The sequence below is a fragment of the Lactuca virosa genome, chromosome 6, assembly GCF_052849685.1.
Source record: "Lactuca virosa cultivar CGN04683 chromosome 6, Lactuca_virosa_CGN04683_v6, whole genome shotgun sequence".
Classification (NCBI taxonomy): Eukaryota; Viridiplantae; Streptophyta; class Magnoliopsida; order Asterales; family Asteraceae; genus Lactuca; species Lactuca virosa.
The window spans coordinates 94,309,364-94,325,065 of NC_136431.1; the positions used below are offsets into that span (position 1 = coordinate 94,309,364).

Below are 15,702 nucleotides of genomic sequence, written 5' to 3' on the forward strand. Positions count from 1 at the left end.
TAAAATATTTGAAGGTAGGTGAATGACGATTCACCAATTTCCACCATGAAAAACGAAATAATTTATTAGGTTTTAATTGGATTTGAAAGTCCTAGATCTTTGAGATTCATTGAACTGTTCAAAGGCATGTTTCAATCTCAAGTGTGCCCTTCAGGTTTTGTGACTGGGATGCCGAGGATCACAAAACAAGGTGTGAATAACCATGCAAATATACTTGGTACCCTTAATATTTACCCCTTAATCAGTGTGCCAGTTAACCACACACGCTCCACCGATACTATGATAAATATTAAGTTACCCTTTGCCTACCTTGTTAAGTCCAGGTTAGTGTGCCGGTTAACCACACACGCTCCACTAACGACTTAAGCAAAGTGCAAAGTGTAATTTCATGGGTTAGCACCAAATTCACATTTTCCTAAGTAACTAAGATTGGGTATTAATAAGAGTTTAGTTACTTAGTATTTATCATTAATACTTTTAATGAAAGGAGAATTATAGTCCTTGTCCTACCCGTTCGGCTAACGACGCTCCACCAGTCAAGGAAGCGGTGGGTGAGAGTGGACACCCATTAAACTGCCATTTTATAGGCAGTAACCTTATACCCCCCTTATAGACCGGCTTCGTGAATGAGGCCTACTAACGGTAAGACTGACTTTACTCTTATACATATATATAAATATTATTAACTTATAATATTATAAAGTATAAGGGTTGAATTTTAACTTTTAAAATTCTAAGGGCTAACTTGGAATTAAAGTATTCATAAGTGAAAACTTTTCAAATTCCAAAACTTGAGGGCAAGTTTTGAAACTATTCAAAACTAATTAATTCCATAACTTATGAGTTTAAAGTAGTTTTAATAAAAATAAAAATAAAAAAAAAAAAAAAAAAAACTCTTCAAGTTCCATAACTTGAGGACAAGTTATGGAAGACTTTAAACTAATTAATAAAAAAAAATAACTTTTTTTTATTGTAACTTATGGAACTAATTAAGGTTACACTTTTTTTTTTTAATTTAATGAAGAGACTCTTCATTTTGTAACCTTTGCCAACTTTTATGAGTTTTATGATTCTTAAATGTGACTTTTCATATAACTTGAGGACAAGTTACAAAAACACACTTTGGAATCAACTCTTAGATTAAAATGGATTGAAAACAACTATTTCACACAACTTTTCTATTAATCTAAGAACCTCATAAGAACAAGATAATTCAAATCATCAATCTTCAAGAAATTAGCATGAACATACAAACTAATACAAATCTTGAAATTATGACAATTATCTTAGAAATTGGATTAGCATGAACATTACCACATCAAAAACAAGTTTATAAGTCCAAAAACATCTTAGGGTAATGTTCCTAGTCCAATTCCAGCCAAAACAATCGAATATATGCATCCAACTCGATTTTTCAGCTACTTTTGCAAGTATAACAAGAAAACAAGCCTAGGCTCTGATACCACTGTTGGGTTATGAGCATTCTAACACTCCTAAGTGTACATGCAACCCTAAATACCTTGGATCTATGGTTTCTCTATTATACATACAATTATGAACATCCAAGGTATTATCCTAATCTAGCATACAAAATAATAAATATAACAAGATAGAATACATACCTATTTGATGTAGAATGTCTTCATGAAGCTTGAGTGCCTAGTGCCCTAAGTGTGACACCTCAAATGGTTCACACAACACCAAATACACTTGGAATAACTTGAGAGAAACTTGAACACTCCTTAAAATCGTCTAGCCCTCACACTCACACATTAGTGTACGATTTCTTGAGCCATGGGATTCTTTTATATGGTGGCTATTAGGGTTACACCATGTAACTCATAACTTTACCCATTCCTTATGCTCCATGGATTTTAACCTCCATGGAGTATCCATGGGTCACCCCATGGACTTAGTCCAATATAAGGAATCTTGGATCACAAGCCCACATATATAAGAATGAATGATTTACACAATCAGCCCATATATTTAATTAGTCTCCTTTTGATCACTTAATTAATTCCAAATTAATTCTTGATCAATACTAATTAAATAACCTTATTAATATATTAGAACTTATAATATATTAACCAACCTTAAGTGTTATTTCTCTCATTATAGTCTATCCAAATGCATGATGCCATGCAACCCAAATGGACCATGCCGGGTCGGGTCAAGTCTTACCAATTATAGTTATGGACTTAGACATTAATCCAACAATAAGCACATAAGATACTCTGGTCACATATAGATCACTACTCATAGTAATTATAATGAGAAGACTCACCTCATAAGCAAGCAAGCAATCATTCTCGAACTAGCCACCGCCTAACACATACGGTAAATATCTCTGATTAATACTCGATTCTCAACTCTAAGTAATCTGAAGGTTACTACTTCTCTCTCTACTCTGGAAGTGGGTAAAAGACCATTTTACCCTTACATGGTCTCCATTACTCATGATTGACCCAACCCTAAAGTCAACAAAAGTTAAACTCGAGTCGACAATCCTTTTGACCCGACTCGCCGAGTGCACCCATGTGACTCGTCGAGTCCACTCGTTTTCCTCAGAAGTCTCGCAAAGTTCCAGCTCAGCTCGTCGAGTTGACCCCCAACTCGTTGAGTTATCGCATGATCAAGCTCATCGGGACAAACCCTCACCGACTCGTCGATTCGGCTCCTCGACTCGGTGAGTCCATTCAGACTCTCCTCACTTTCAGACGATCTCAAGGCAGAAAACCTTTCCAAACTTTAGATCTACACTATTAAGGCTCGTTATCACGTAAAGTCACAAGCTTTACGCCCATGCATGGCACTTAGGTCTTGAAATGCCAAAAACATACTTTAACAAAGGTTTTCACTCAAGAGCATTAACATGGCTGGATAAAGCAGGGACTTTTGGACTCCAGGGACCTCACATGGTCCAGATCTGAAGTTCAAACCTCAATATGAACTTAAAACACTCAAGGTCCTCATAATACATGGAAAAATCCCTAGCTTCCCAAAATCATGAGATCTACTAAAGAAAATGAGAAAGGTGCAAGCTTTATACCTTTCCCAGAAGCTCTAGAGTGAAACAACCACGGATCTAGCAGCTCCTTCTCATCCCTTGGCTTGGAATTCTTCCTTTCTCTTCACAAGATGCACCAAACACTCAAAGTTAGCTCAAAACACTCTCTCTAAGCCCAATGGCCGATTAGGGTTTACTCTCAGTGAAGGTGAGCCGCAAATGAGGCTATAAGTTCCCTTATATAGGTCCCAAACCCGGGGATTTAGGGTTTCATTGCACAGCACCAACTCGGCGAGTCCGCTCTCTGACTCGTCGAGTCCGCTCATTAATCCCACGCGGATAACTCGACTCTACTCGACGAGTTGGACTCATAACTCATCGAGTCACCCAATAAATCTCAAAATAAACACATAATTAATATACTTGGGTTTCCGGATGTTACATAAACATTGGCAGCTATAGACTTAGTGCCTAATAAATAACATCGGCAACTATGGACTTAGTGCCTATTAGATAAACACTGGTAGCTATGGACTTAGTACCTATTAGAGAAACGCTGGTAGCTATGGACTTAGTACCTGTTAGAGAAACGCTGGTAGCTATGGACTTAGTACCTGTTAGATAAATGCTGGTAGCTATGGACTTAGTTCCCGATAAATGAAGATTAGCAGCTATGGATTTAGTACTTTATGAACGAGCATTGGCAGCTATGGACTTAGTGCCTGTCATATGAACCCTGGAAGCGATGGACTTCGAAATGAATGAATGCATGATAGATGATTCTTAGGGTAGACCCTTAAGAATAACGATGATAATGGGGATGGGTAATTGGGTTAATTGTTTGATGATTAAACATAATAATTATATTATTGTGGGTTGAAAACCCTATGTACTCACCAGGTTTCCCAACCCGACTCACTCAGTTTATTTGTATCACATGTGTCGATACGAAGCTGCATTACACTGAAAGATTAAAGGAGATGTAAATCACTAGTGTAAAAGAATGTAAGGTCTATTTATGCTTATGTTTCTGTATTAACGATGACATCCTAATGTTTTAATATAAACAAATACATTTCTTCGGAAATGCTTTGATAAAACCTTTATCATGTTTTGTGGGAACAAAATTCCGCAACATTGTTCTTTAAAAAGGATACTCTGATTTTAAAATAAACATAAATAAAATTTTTAAAATGACCGTGGACAGATATTATTAAAGCGCGAGGCATGAGAGGTATGAGATCATCACTTCGATGATCACTACCAAGATGAAGGACGGAGAGTCTGTCACAGCCCATCTGCAGAAAATACAGAGATATGTCGACCGCCTGCAGAAGTTAAATGTTGACTTCACTGAGGAGCTGGCGATTGATATCATTCTTCACTCTTTACCTCCTTGCTACAACCAGTTCCGCATGACCTACCACATGAACAAGGAGGAGGCCACGTTGAGCAAGCTTCAAGGCCTGTTGAGGACTGCTGAGAGCAACCTCAAGGACAAATCTATTGCATCAACTCCTACTACTGCTTCCCCCGTCTTGGCTATTGGGCAGGGGAAGGGTAAGAAGAGGAAGGCTCCTTCCAAGAGCCACCATAAGGGAAAGTCCCATGATGACACCTCTTCTAGTGGGACCAAAGATGGTTCAGTTGCACCCTCCTCCAACCCGAAGGATGCAGAGTGCTACTACTGCCATGAGAAAGGGCATTGGAAACGAAGTTGCCCGAAGTATCTGCAGGACATCAAGGATGGAAAGATAAAACCATCCTTCGCAGGTATTTATTCTATTAAATATCACATGCTATTTCTTGGGTTCTCGGTACAGGATGTGGTTTTCACATTTATTCTGATTTGCAGGGCCTAAGAAGAAGTAGGGATGTGGAGCATGGGAAGATAAACTTGATCATGGGGAACAGAAGAGCGTCGCCTGTCACAAAGATTGGAGTTTACTCTTTACTGCTTAGTAGTGGGTTAGGGATAGATTTGAATAATTGTTGCTATTTGCCAGAAATGGCAAGAAACATCATTTCTTTTCATGGTTTATATAAACAAGGATTTAGATTTTCGTTTGATAATGAAAAGGGTTCTATTAATGCTTTCTTTAATGGTGTTTTCTATTTTGAAGCATTGCCTTGTAATGGAATATATGAAATTGTGATGGTTGTAGACAACTTAGGAAATGATGTGTTGCATATCGATTCTTCCAACAGTTTGGACAAAGCATGCTTATGGCATTGTCGTCTTGGGCATGTCAACAAGAAACGCATAGCCCAACTCCAAAAGGATGGAGTGTTGGAGTCATTAGACCTTAGGGACGATGACGTGTGCGAGTCTTGTTTACTTGGAAAGATGACCAAGTCACCCTTCACTGGTACTTGTGAAAGGGGTGAGGGTTTATTGGATCTCATACACACCGATGTGTGTGGGCCCTTTAGATCCACCACAAGGGATGTGAGCCACTTCTATGTGACTTTCACCGATGATTATAGCATATATGGGTATATCTACTTAATCAAGAACAAGTCTGAAACCTTTGAAAAGTTCAAAGAGTTTAAGCAGGAAGCGGAGAATCAGCTGGGCAGGAAAATTAAGATGCTCCGATCCGATCGAGGTGGTGAGTACCTTAGTCTTGAATTCCACGATTACCTCAAGGAATGTGGAATTGTTTCGCAATTGACGCCTCCTAGGACACCGCAGTTGAATGGTGTGGCTGAGAGGCGTAATCGAACCTTATTGTACACGGTTCGTTCCATGACGAGTCATGCTTCGTTACCTATCTCATTATGGGGGTATGCCTTAGAGACTGTCGCCAATATCCTTAACCTAGTCCCTACAAAGAAGGTTGCCAAAACACCTCATGAGATGTGGACAGGGAAAGCTCCCTCGTTGGCACATATCAAGGTTTGGGGTTGTGAGGCTTTCGTAAGACGAGAGACTCACAACAAGCTCGAACCTCGTAGTGAGCGATGTATTTTCATCGGCTATCTGCAGAAGTCCTTTGGATATCTATTCTATAGACCGAGTGACAATGTTGTCTTCGTTGCGAGGAGAGGGGTTTTCCGAGAGCGAGAACTCATAAGCCAAGGGGACAGTGGGAGGCAAATCGATCTTGAAGAGCTTTAAGAATCGAACGATGAAGGAACCTCTAACACTGGCGCTCAACCTGAGGAGGAAACTCATGTTGAACCAGTTGACGAGTCCCTACCTCTTAGACGTTCCAGTAGAGTTAGTTTTCTACCGGAGTTTTATGGTTTTCATATTACTACCAAAGGTGATACGTTTATTAGTGATAGTACACTAGTAAATTTGGATGAACCTAACAGCTACAAGGAATCCATGGCAGGCCCAGAGTCTGCAAAGTGGAAAGAGGCTATGGACAACGATATTCAGTCCATGTATGACAACCAAGTTTGGAATTTGGTTGACAATGTGCCAGGTCGTAAGACGGTCAGGTGCAAGTGGATCTTCAAGAAGAAGACTGACATGGATGGGAAGGTACACACTTATAAGGCGCGATTGGTTGCGAAGGGCTTTACTCAAACTCCCGGACTTGACTATGATGAGACCTTCTCACCAGTTGCGAAGATAAAGTCTATTAGAGTGATGCTAGCCATAGCTGCGTTTCATGACTATGAAATAAGGCATATGGATGTCAAAACTGCCTTCCTTAACGGGAAGCTGGCTGAGGATGTTTACGTGAGTCAGCCAGAGGGTTTTGTCGATGAAAGCATCCAAATAGAGTGTGTAAGCTTGAGAAATCCATTTATGGATTGAAACAAGCATCTCGCAGATGGAATCTTTGTTTCGATGAGAAAGTCAAAGAGTTTGGCTTCCTGCGAAGCGAAGATGAGTCATGTGTATATGTCAAAGCCAGTGGGAGTATAGTAAGCTTCCTCGTATTGTATGTCGATGACATAGTACTTATAGGAAACGACATCCTAACCTTGAAAGAGGTTATGTCCTGGCTTGGGAAGTGCTTCGCTATGAAGGACCTCGGAGAAACTGCCTATATTCTAGGAATAAGGATAGTGAGAAACAGGAGTAAAAGGTTAATAGGACTTAGTCAAAATACTTACTTGGATAAGGTACTAAAATGTTTTAGTATGAAGAATTCCAAGAAAGGGGAGTTACCGATCCAAAGCAATACCAAGTTGAGTAAGACTCAAAGTCCGAGTACCGAGGCTGAGATAGCAGATATGAGTCGAGTACCTTACGCTTCCGCAGTTGGCTCGATCATGTATGCTATGACTTGTACTCGCCCTGATGTGGCCTTCGCTTTGAGCATGGTCAGCAGATATCAAGGGAACCCTGGTAGAGTGCATTGGACCGCAATCAAGAATATTCTTAAGTACCTTCGGAGGACTAAGGAATGGTTTCTTATCCTCGGTGGGAGTGATGACTTAAGGGTACGAGGGTATAGTGACGCCAGTTTTCAGACAGACCGAGATAATTATCGATCTCAGTCAGGCTAGGACTTTACCCTGAATGGAGGAGCAATGACTTGGAAAAGTTCCAAGCAGGAAACCGTAGCTGATTCAACGTGTGAATCAGAGTACATAGCAGCTAGCGAAGCGTCGAAGGAGGCAATATGGTTGAAGAACTTCATTGGAGACCTTGGAGTTGTGCTAGCCATAAAGGAGCCCATGGAAATTTTTTGTGATAACGAAGGTACGGTTGCCTTAACCAAGGAACCGAGGGATCATGGCAGATCCAGGCATATTGACAGGAAATATCACTTCATTAGACATCGGGTAGAAGAGGGACTTCTCGTAGTGAAGAGGGTATCGTCATAGGATAACCCAGCAGATCCCCTTACAAAGGGACTGAGTAGGGTTAAGCACTTGCAGCACGCTAGGAGCATTGGGCTGAAGGACGATATAAGTTTTAGTGATTAGATAGTTTTGCTACGTGTAATAGATAAATTGTAATTAACATTTGATGATTAAATAAAGTAGTATTATTTATAAGTAAAGTTACTGTCTTGTGTTAATTATTTACCTATTGTTTCACTTTGCATGTTTTGACTTCCTGAGTAATAAGACTATTCGAACAGTCCACAGTCGTTCATATGTTGGAAGTAGATATGAAAGAAGATTGTCGTGAATTGGTTTGTAGACTGTCTAAAGTGTATTATACATAGAAAACGTTTGCTGCAACGTTCATGAGTGCTTATGAAATAAGATTTGAGCATTGGATTAAACCCACGCTTACTAGTATCAGTTCATGGAATTTATCACGAGTGAACGTAAGACGATAATATCATATAGTCTTTAAACCTAGATATATGGTTTATTGTTTGCAAGTTGGTTGTGCATTGATAATGCGTAAACGCATCAGTAACTTGATGTTATAAAACGCATTGTTGTGTATGATTTGATGAGTGAATAGTAAAATGCATATAAGTCGAGTTTATTTGTTCCTTTTATCCTAAGAGGGTAAAAGCGATATTTGGGCCCCTCGATGCTTTGGTTTGACTAATGTGTCGGTCCCGGTCAGGACTGAGTTGATGTGTTCAATTAAGTCTTATGTCAGACAAATCAGAGATCGAGAAACAAACTGTTGGACAATAAGTATGACTATGTTCCATGTAATTGTCCGCACGATATCTTGAGAACGGACTATACGATCCCTTATCTAAAGGACCAATCAGAGTTCGACATCGGCTTTTGAGAGCTACGATTGCTAATCGGATCTTGAAGTCGTACTTGCATTTATAGTTATTAAACTTATCCAAGTGGGAGACTGTTGGATTAGTGGCTAAGTCCATAATTATATTTGGTATGTACTTGACCCGGTTTTAGCATGGTCCTTTTGGGTTGCCTTCACCAAAGCAACTTGACTGGATGATTAATGGAGAAAGAGGTTATTATGGTTTATTAATATATTATAAGAGAAATCATAGGTCAAGAAGTAATTAAGAAATTAATTTTGTGATCAAAAGAAATTAATTGAACTAAAGGGGACTGGTATTGCAATTATAAGATAATTGGTTTTGGGCTATGAATCCCTATGGATCAAGGGGGACGAAATTAGGGTGGAAGGCCACCTTGAAATCGTCCAAGGCCTTATTCCAGAAGGTTCCATTGGACTGCTTAAGGCCTAAGCTAACCAATTAGGGTTTTGACTGAAACCCTAGCAGCTCAAGTATATAAGGACCCCTAGGGCTACAGAAATCGGCTACCAGAAACCCTAAGAAGTCCTTAGAGCCGATTTTGTGCCTCCATCTCCTCTCTCTAAGATCATCCTTCTTGCCTTGGTGTTTGTGAGCCATTAGAGGTATTACAATTGTGATACTAAGCTCTTGAACTTGAAGATTCTTGCTACTATCAAAAGGTAATCATCTAAACTTGTTGTAGTTGTAGATTTCGATTTTTGTAGTATGTTAGATTAGGGTTCATAAGCTTTGGATGATTTGCATGTACAATAGAGAAACCTAGATCCAAAGCTTTAGGGTTTTGCATGTGCATATAGGAATGTTCTTTTACTCAAAACCCATAAAAAAAATGTAATTTAGCTTTCCATACAAATAGTTTGGAATAGAAAAACGATCCATAATGGTTTTCCAATGTTCTTAGAGCAATGTTGGCTCCTAACGATACACCTAGATAGTTGAATGGAAGGGATTCAACTTCATCCAAGAGATCTTGCTCATGCATTTACTTCCTTTTCTTGAACACAAATGCCAAATACTTTTGATTTGTGAAAGTTTACTTTTAGACTAGATGATGTTTGAAAACATCTAAGAATGTGACAGGTGTTTTTAAAATTGGTTTGTGACCATTCACTAACAAATATTGCATTATCGTCATAAAATAGATGAGAGATTTAAAGGCTACTGTTTGGGACTTAAATGCCATGAAACAAAGACTTGGAGCATGCTGTTTTCATAACATTTAATCATACTATGGCTATTATTAATAACAAAGGGGGAGAGGGGGTCATCTTGTTGTATGCCTTTGGTAATTAGGAATTCCTTCGTGGGTGATCCTTTAACAAGAACAAAAGCACGAGCAAGCTAAGACATCCCCTAATCCATGATCTCCAACTCCATCAAAATCTCATTTGAGCCATGATTGAGTCAATGAAGCTAGGGGTGAGCATTTGGACCGGTGGACCGGACCGGACCGTTTTTTTGGACCCCCGGGCCGGTTCTCGGTTCTAGGAATCCATCCCGGTCCGGTCCGGTTTTTATCGGGTTTAGAACCGGTTGGACATGATTTTAAAAAAAATTTGTAATTTGTGAAAATTTTTAAACAACCATAACTCATTCATTTTAAATCGGATTGACACGCGGTTTTTTCCAACGTTTAACTTACAGTTTGTAGATGAATTTAGACTATAGTTTTGTTGATTTTGGTATAGTATTCAATGAGTTATAGACTTTCAAAGTTGAGCTATCAAAGCTGAAAAATTTCAGCTTTTCAGCAACATTTTTAAAATTTTGTAATCTGTGAAAATTTTTAAACAACCATAACTCATTCATTTTAAGTCGGATTGACACGTGGTTTTTTCCAACGTTTAATTTACAGTTTGTAGATGAAATTAGACTATAATTTTGTTGATTTTGGTATTATATTCAATGAGTTATAGTCTTTCAAAGTTGAGCTATCAAAGCTGAAAATTTTCAGCTTTTCAGCAAGTTTTTTAAAATTTTGTAATATGTGAAATTTTTTAAACAACCATAACTCATTCGTTTTAAGTCGGATTGACCGGAGGTCTTTTCCAACATTTAGTTTACAGTTTGTAGATAAAATTTAGATTATAATTTTTATGATTTTGATATTATATTCAGTGAGTTACAATCTTTCAAAGTTGAGCTATCAAAGCTGAAATATTTCAACTTTTTAACTATCATTTTATACTATAATTCTGAATTTTATGTATCTTTCATAGATAAATCATATGAAATTGATCTTGGTGAACTTGATTTATATGTTAGTTGATTTTATTTGGAAAATTAATTTTGCAACTTATAATATTATAACATCAAGGTAGATTAGTTATGCATGAAACGGAAACATAATCATTTTTACAAGTTGTATCGTATCAAACCTAAAAACTTATTTTAACGACTTGTACTCTATGCAATTAAAGTTGTACCGGTTCAAACGTGTCCTAGAACCGGAAAACTCGGACCTGGACCCGGACCCGGACACGGACACGACTCATCCGGTCCGGTCCATGGTCCACAATATTCTCCATAACCGGTCTGGTCCAAACGCCGGTCCGGTCCGGTCTAAATGCTCACCCCTAAATGAAGCCCTTTTAAATAAGAACATCGTCTTTTTTATTTTTTGGCCCAAGAACATAGTTTATTTACTATAAATGGGCCATCAAAGATGTTTCTTTCTTTTAAAATACTCAATCTCGATGAAGAAGATTGGCATTTATTTTATACATGGAAAGTTCCCTTAGTTGTCTAAACAAAAAAATCTCAAATTGTAATTGCTTTTACAAAATATGGCCCTAGTTTTGACAAGAAAAATGATACTACACAATATAACGAAAATAACAAGTTTGAAGATTTAAATGCAGAAAACAACGAAAAACAATCGATTCATCCACAATTCACAATACAAAACCTCAAAGTTGAAAAATATTGTGGGGGAAAAACAAAATCCCTCTATATCCGAAACTTATTCTTCGCTAGCATTTATCAAAAACGCCTTTTCAAAATCCTCAATTTATCATGACTCAAGTAAAAGATTCGCCATCATTTTATACTTATATAATCCCAAAATTTGACTCAAAATAAAAAAAAATTAAGCACCACCGGAACCATACTTCTTTCCGAACACAACAACCTGAAGTTTGTCATACCCAGCAAGAACACCAGCACCAGCCACCGCACGTAAAATGTTGGCACCAGCACCCTTGAAGAGTGACTTGGCGCCTTCATTTTTCAGGATTTGAGTGAAAGCGTCCAGAGAGCTTTTGTACTTGACAGCTTCACCTGACGTCATCATCATTCTTCTTCTCACTGTGTCAATTGGATATGATGCGAGTCCAGCACCATTAGTGATCAGCCATCCGAGACCAAAACTAGCAAAGAAACTATCCTGCAAATTTCCAGTCAAAAGAACCGGTTTCAAGGAATCATACATTCCGAAGTACAACCCACGATAAACAATGATTCCAACACACGAAATATTAAACCCACGATATAACCCAGCAATTCCATCCGAAGCCAAAGTCTTCTTGTAAACATCCACCAACCCATTAAACTGTCTCTCTCCACCCTTCTTAGCAGCCTTCGCATCATTAGCCAAACGAGTCCTCGCATAATCCAAAGAGTAGACAAACAACAAGGAGGAGGCACCGGCGGCACCACCAGACCCAAGGTTTCCGGCGAACCACTTCCAGTACCCATCGCGATCTTTCTTGAAGTTAAACAGCCTCTTGAAGTAGTCTTTAAAAGCAAAGTTAAGTGCTTGAGTAGGGAAATAACGAATGACATTAGCTGTGTTTCCTCTCCATAAAGAACCGAATCCTTCTTCATTGATTGTTCTTGAAAAGCATTCTCCGATTCCTTTGTAGGGTTCAGAAAGACGCCCGGTTTTGATCATTTCGTCTTGGTTTTGGATCAGGAGTTTGACACGTTCGATTGGGGCGGCGGCGGTTTTGGAAACGGCGGCGGAAACGCCGCCCATGAGGAAGTCGATGGCGAATCCGGCGAAGCCTTTTTCTGATGGGGCTTGGATGAAAACAGGGGAGGGGTTTGTGATTGCGAATCCATTGTTTGTGTAGTTTCCGTATGTGAATTGTCTTGTGGAGGGATTCTGGAATGAACCATAACGGGATCGGAGATCTTGGGAGAGGTGGAGTTGGGTGGTGAATTTGGTTATGGTTGATGAATACTGATTTTGATCGGCCATTGTTTTGAAATCAAAACCTGGAAGATTAAACAAATCATATACGATTGTCAAATTTAGGTATTGAATTGATATGAACAAATCAACAAAATCATGCAAGTTTCCATTCACAGCAAACTTAACTTTTTATATATCATAAGTTAACAGGGGTAATATTGTGACTTTTTAATTACAGTATGTTAAGATCTCCAAAATAGGGGTGAATATTTTCAGTTGACATAAACAGCAGAAGCGATTTGATTCGTCAACCTGTAAACTTCTAGGATACAACTCGGAAAAGCTCAGAAGCATGTAAAATTAAGCATCTGATTTCAAAACGACTAGTAAATGATGCGTCGTTATAAAAAATGTCTGGAATACGAAACCAAAATTCATCAGATTTTTTTTATTTTGACATCATGAAGCTGGCCACCTTTAAGGTGATAAAAATCACATGAAATTCTGCTACAAAAATCGATCAATAATTTCTGGAAACATTCTGCCTCGTGGAATATCGCATATACGAACAGATCTAACGCTAAGCATCGAAACAATATGAATCAACTATAAGTAAACATGAATAGACCTTGAACCAAGTATCGAAACAATACGAATGATAAATCAACTAACAGATGCACATCGAATACATCTACCAAGGCAGATCTATTTTAGAAAAGCAAAGTACAAATAACAAACTACACAGGAGATCTAGAACAGCATGTAGAAAATAGCATAAAAATTTTGCGAAATTAACATCTAGCATTTCTGTATGAACCTAACAATACTTTTTGAGACAAAAAACCGATCATACCGGCGGCGAAACGGCGGAGAAAATGCAATGTGAAAAGGGAAGAGAGAATACCTCAGCGATCTGCTGAATGCTCGGAGAGAATAACGAGGAGATATGGTGCGAAGCCAAGTGACGATCTCGTAATGCTCAATGGAGCAGTATATATAATTGGGGATTGACCTGCGACTGCGAGGGATTCGATTATGGAGGAGCGTTCGAGTGCTTCGCGGGTGTATTGTATTTGCAATCGAGTATTTGATCCAACCGTGAAGATTGTGTCTTGGGAAAGATCGGCGGTGGGGAGATGATGTTCTCGATGCAGTGGAGTTTGAAAGTATCGATATTGTCTATTTGTGTAAAACGCAGTATTTTGACAAAAATATATTTTAATAATTTTATTATTACTATCACTGCGTGATTTTGGTTTTAGATTGTTCCGTCAACGATGGTGACCAATTTTTTTAATAATGTTTTTGACTTTTTGGAAAAACGGTAAAATAAAATTTTTAAAATTTTTAAAAAGTTGTAAGTTGGTTGTATTTAGAAAGGTATTCAAAATTTTATAAAAATTTTAATTTTAGGGTAAAATTTTAAGATCAAAATCCAAATTAAAATTCTAATGAAAAATAGAAATTTTGGAATTTGATAACATGTTATACCTAACAGGTCCAAAAACTATTTCACAGTTTCTTTTTCGATGTAATAAAAGACACCAGAGAATTCACCTTTTCCAAACACAATATTAACCATTGTTTATATTATTTTGTGTAAATGTCGTGTATATAAATATTATTTGATAGTTTGGTGCCTTTATAACTAATATGCCTCGAAAAGTCTAAATACTTTAATTGATTTTTATAAATATTTTGAAATCAAAAGCCCTTTTGCGATCATCAAACGAGCAACTCATGGGAAATATGGCGGGTCGATATTAATCGAAGTGTCCACTGCACCGACCACCCCCATGTTACTTGGAAGGGTCGATATTAATCGAAGTTTTGTGGCCAGTTAATAAAAATGTCTTTTGTATACTTTTTATATGTTATCTTATAATAATCAATAATTCAATATATTAAAATAATTAACATTATTCTCATCGAATCGGTCAATATCATTTGTTCGAAACTTCTTATTCTCCATCAAACAATCAATGCATAACTTTGCAAAACGAGGTTGTCTTATGGTATATCATTGTCTTATGGTATATCAAACCTCGATTACAACATCGAAGTAATATTTTATCACTTTTAACAGGGTCCGGTCCTAGACAATTTGGGGCCCGGGGGAAAAAAAAATTTGGAGCCCTTATAATTTTTTTTTTTGTAAAGGAGTGTGGCACCTCCAGAAAAATTTATTAATTAAAAAAAATAATACAATTGAAGGCTAGGGACTCCTCACCTATGTAAAGAAAAAACTTCGGGATAGACCCCGGATGCCAAACAACCTACCATCTATTAATACAAAACGACAAAATAAAAAGGCCAGAGCACGAACCCTAATACATAAACATAACAAAGAAAAACTACATAAATAAGTGATAAAAGGCAACCAGTAAACAGATAACAAGAAACAAACAAATTAACAAATAAATAAAAAGAGTTCTCTTGTACCTCCTGTTGTTGGCTGCATGTGATGCTAATGTTGTGAGCCTAACAAAAAACAAACAGCTTAACAAATAAAAAAAAAAGTTCTTTTGTACCACCTGTTGTTGGCTGCCTTTGATGCTAATGTTGTGAGCTTGTAAATAACTTCTAAGCACTTGCCAAATGCCAACTGAAAAAGCTCCAAGTCACAACAGAAAATTATGAAGTTAAAAAAAAACGGAAGTCATATTAAAATGATGAACATTCTTACATTCAAAAACTGAAATTAAACAAATGAGTAACAAATTAACTCTAAAAAAATCGAGAGGCCACTTAGAGTGAGAGTTACACGGATTCATAATCACTCAATCAGAAGGTCATAAACTTGGATTTGGATAAGTTGGATTCTCTGATTCTTACACAACATAAAATTCTGAAGATCAAAAAAGATTCATAAAAGAATAGAATAT

General features: G+C 37.7%; 1 protein-coding gene across 1 annotated transcript; it reads right to left on the reverse strand.

The window, feature by feature from the left end:
- Positions 1–11,538: 11,538 nt before the first annotated feature.
- LOC145120068 (ADP/ATP translocase 1, mitochondrial-like) lies at positions 11,539–13,830 on the reverse strand. The gene is made up of 2 exons (XM_079055853.1): positions 13,722–13,830; positions 11,539–12,900 (listed from the first exon to the last, which is right to left on the reverse strand). Exon 2 carries the CDS (start codon positions 12,881–12,883, stop codon positions 11,771–11,773), a length of 1,113 nt encoding a protein of 370 aa, XP_078911979.1. The 5' UTR covers positions 12,884–12,900; positions 13,722–13,830; the 3' UTR covers positions 11,539–11,770.
- Between the last annotated feature and the right edge of the window lie 1,872 nt (positions 13,831–15,702).

Bases quoted from the DNA above. Each gene is read 5' to 3' on its own strand.
- LOC145120068 (XM_079055853.1), bottom strand. From the start codon at position 12,883: ATGGCCGATCAAAATCAGTATTCATCAACCATAACCAAATTCACCACC.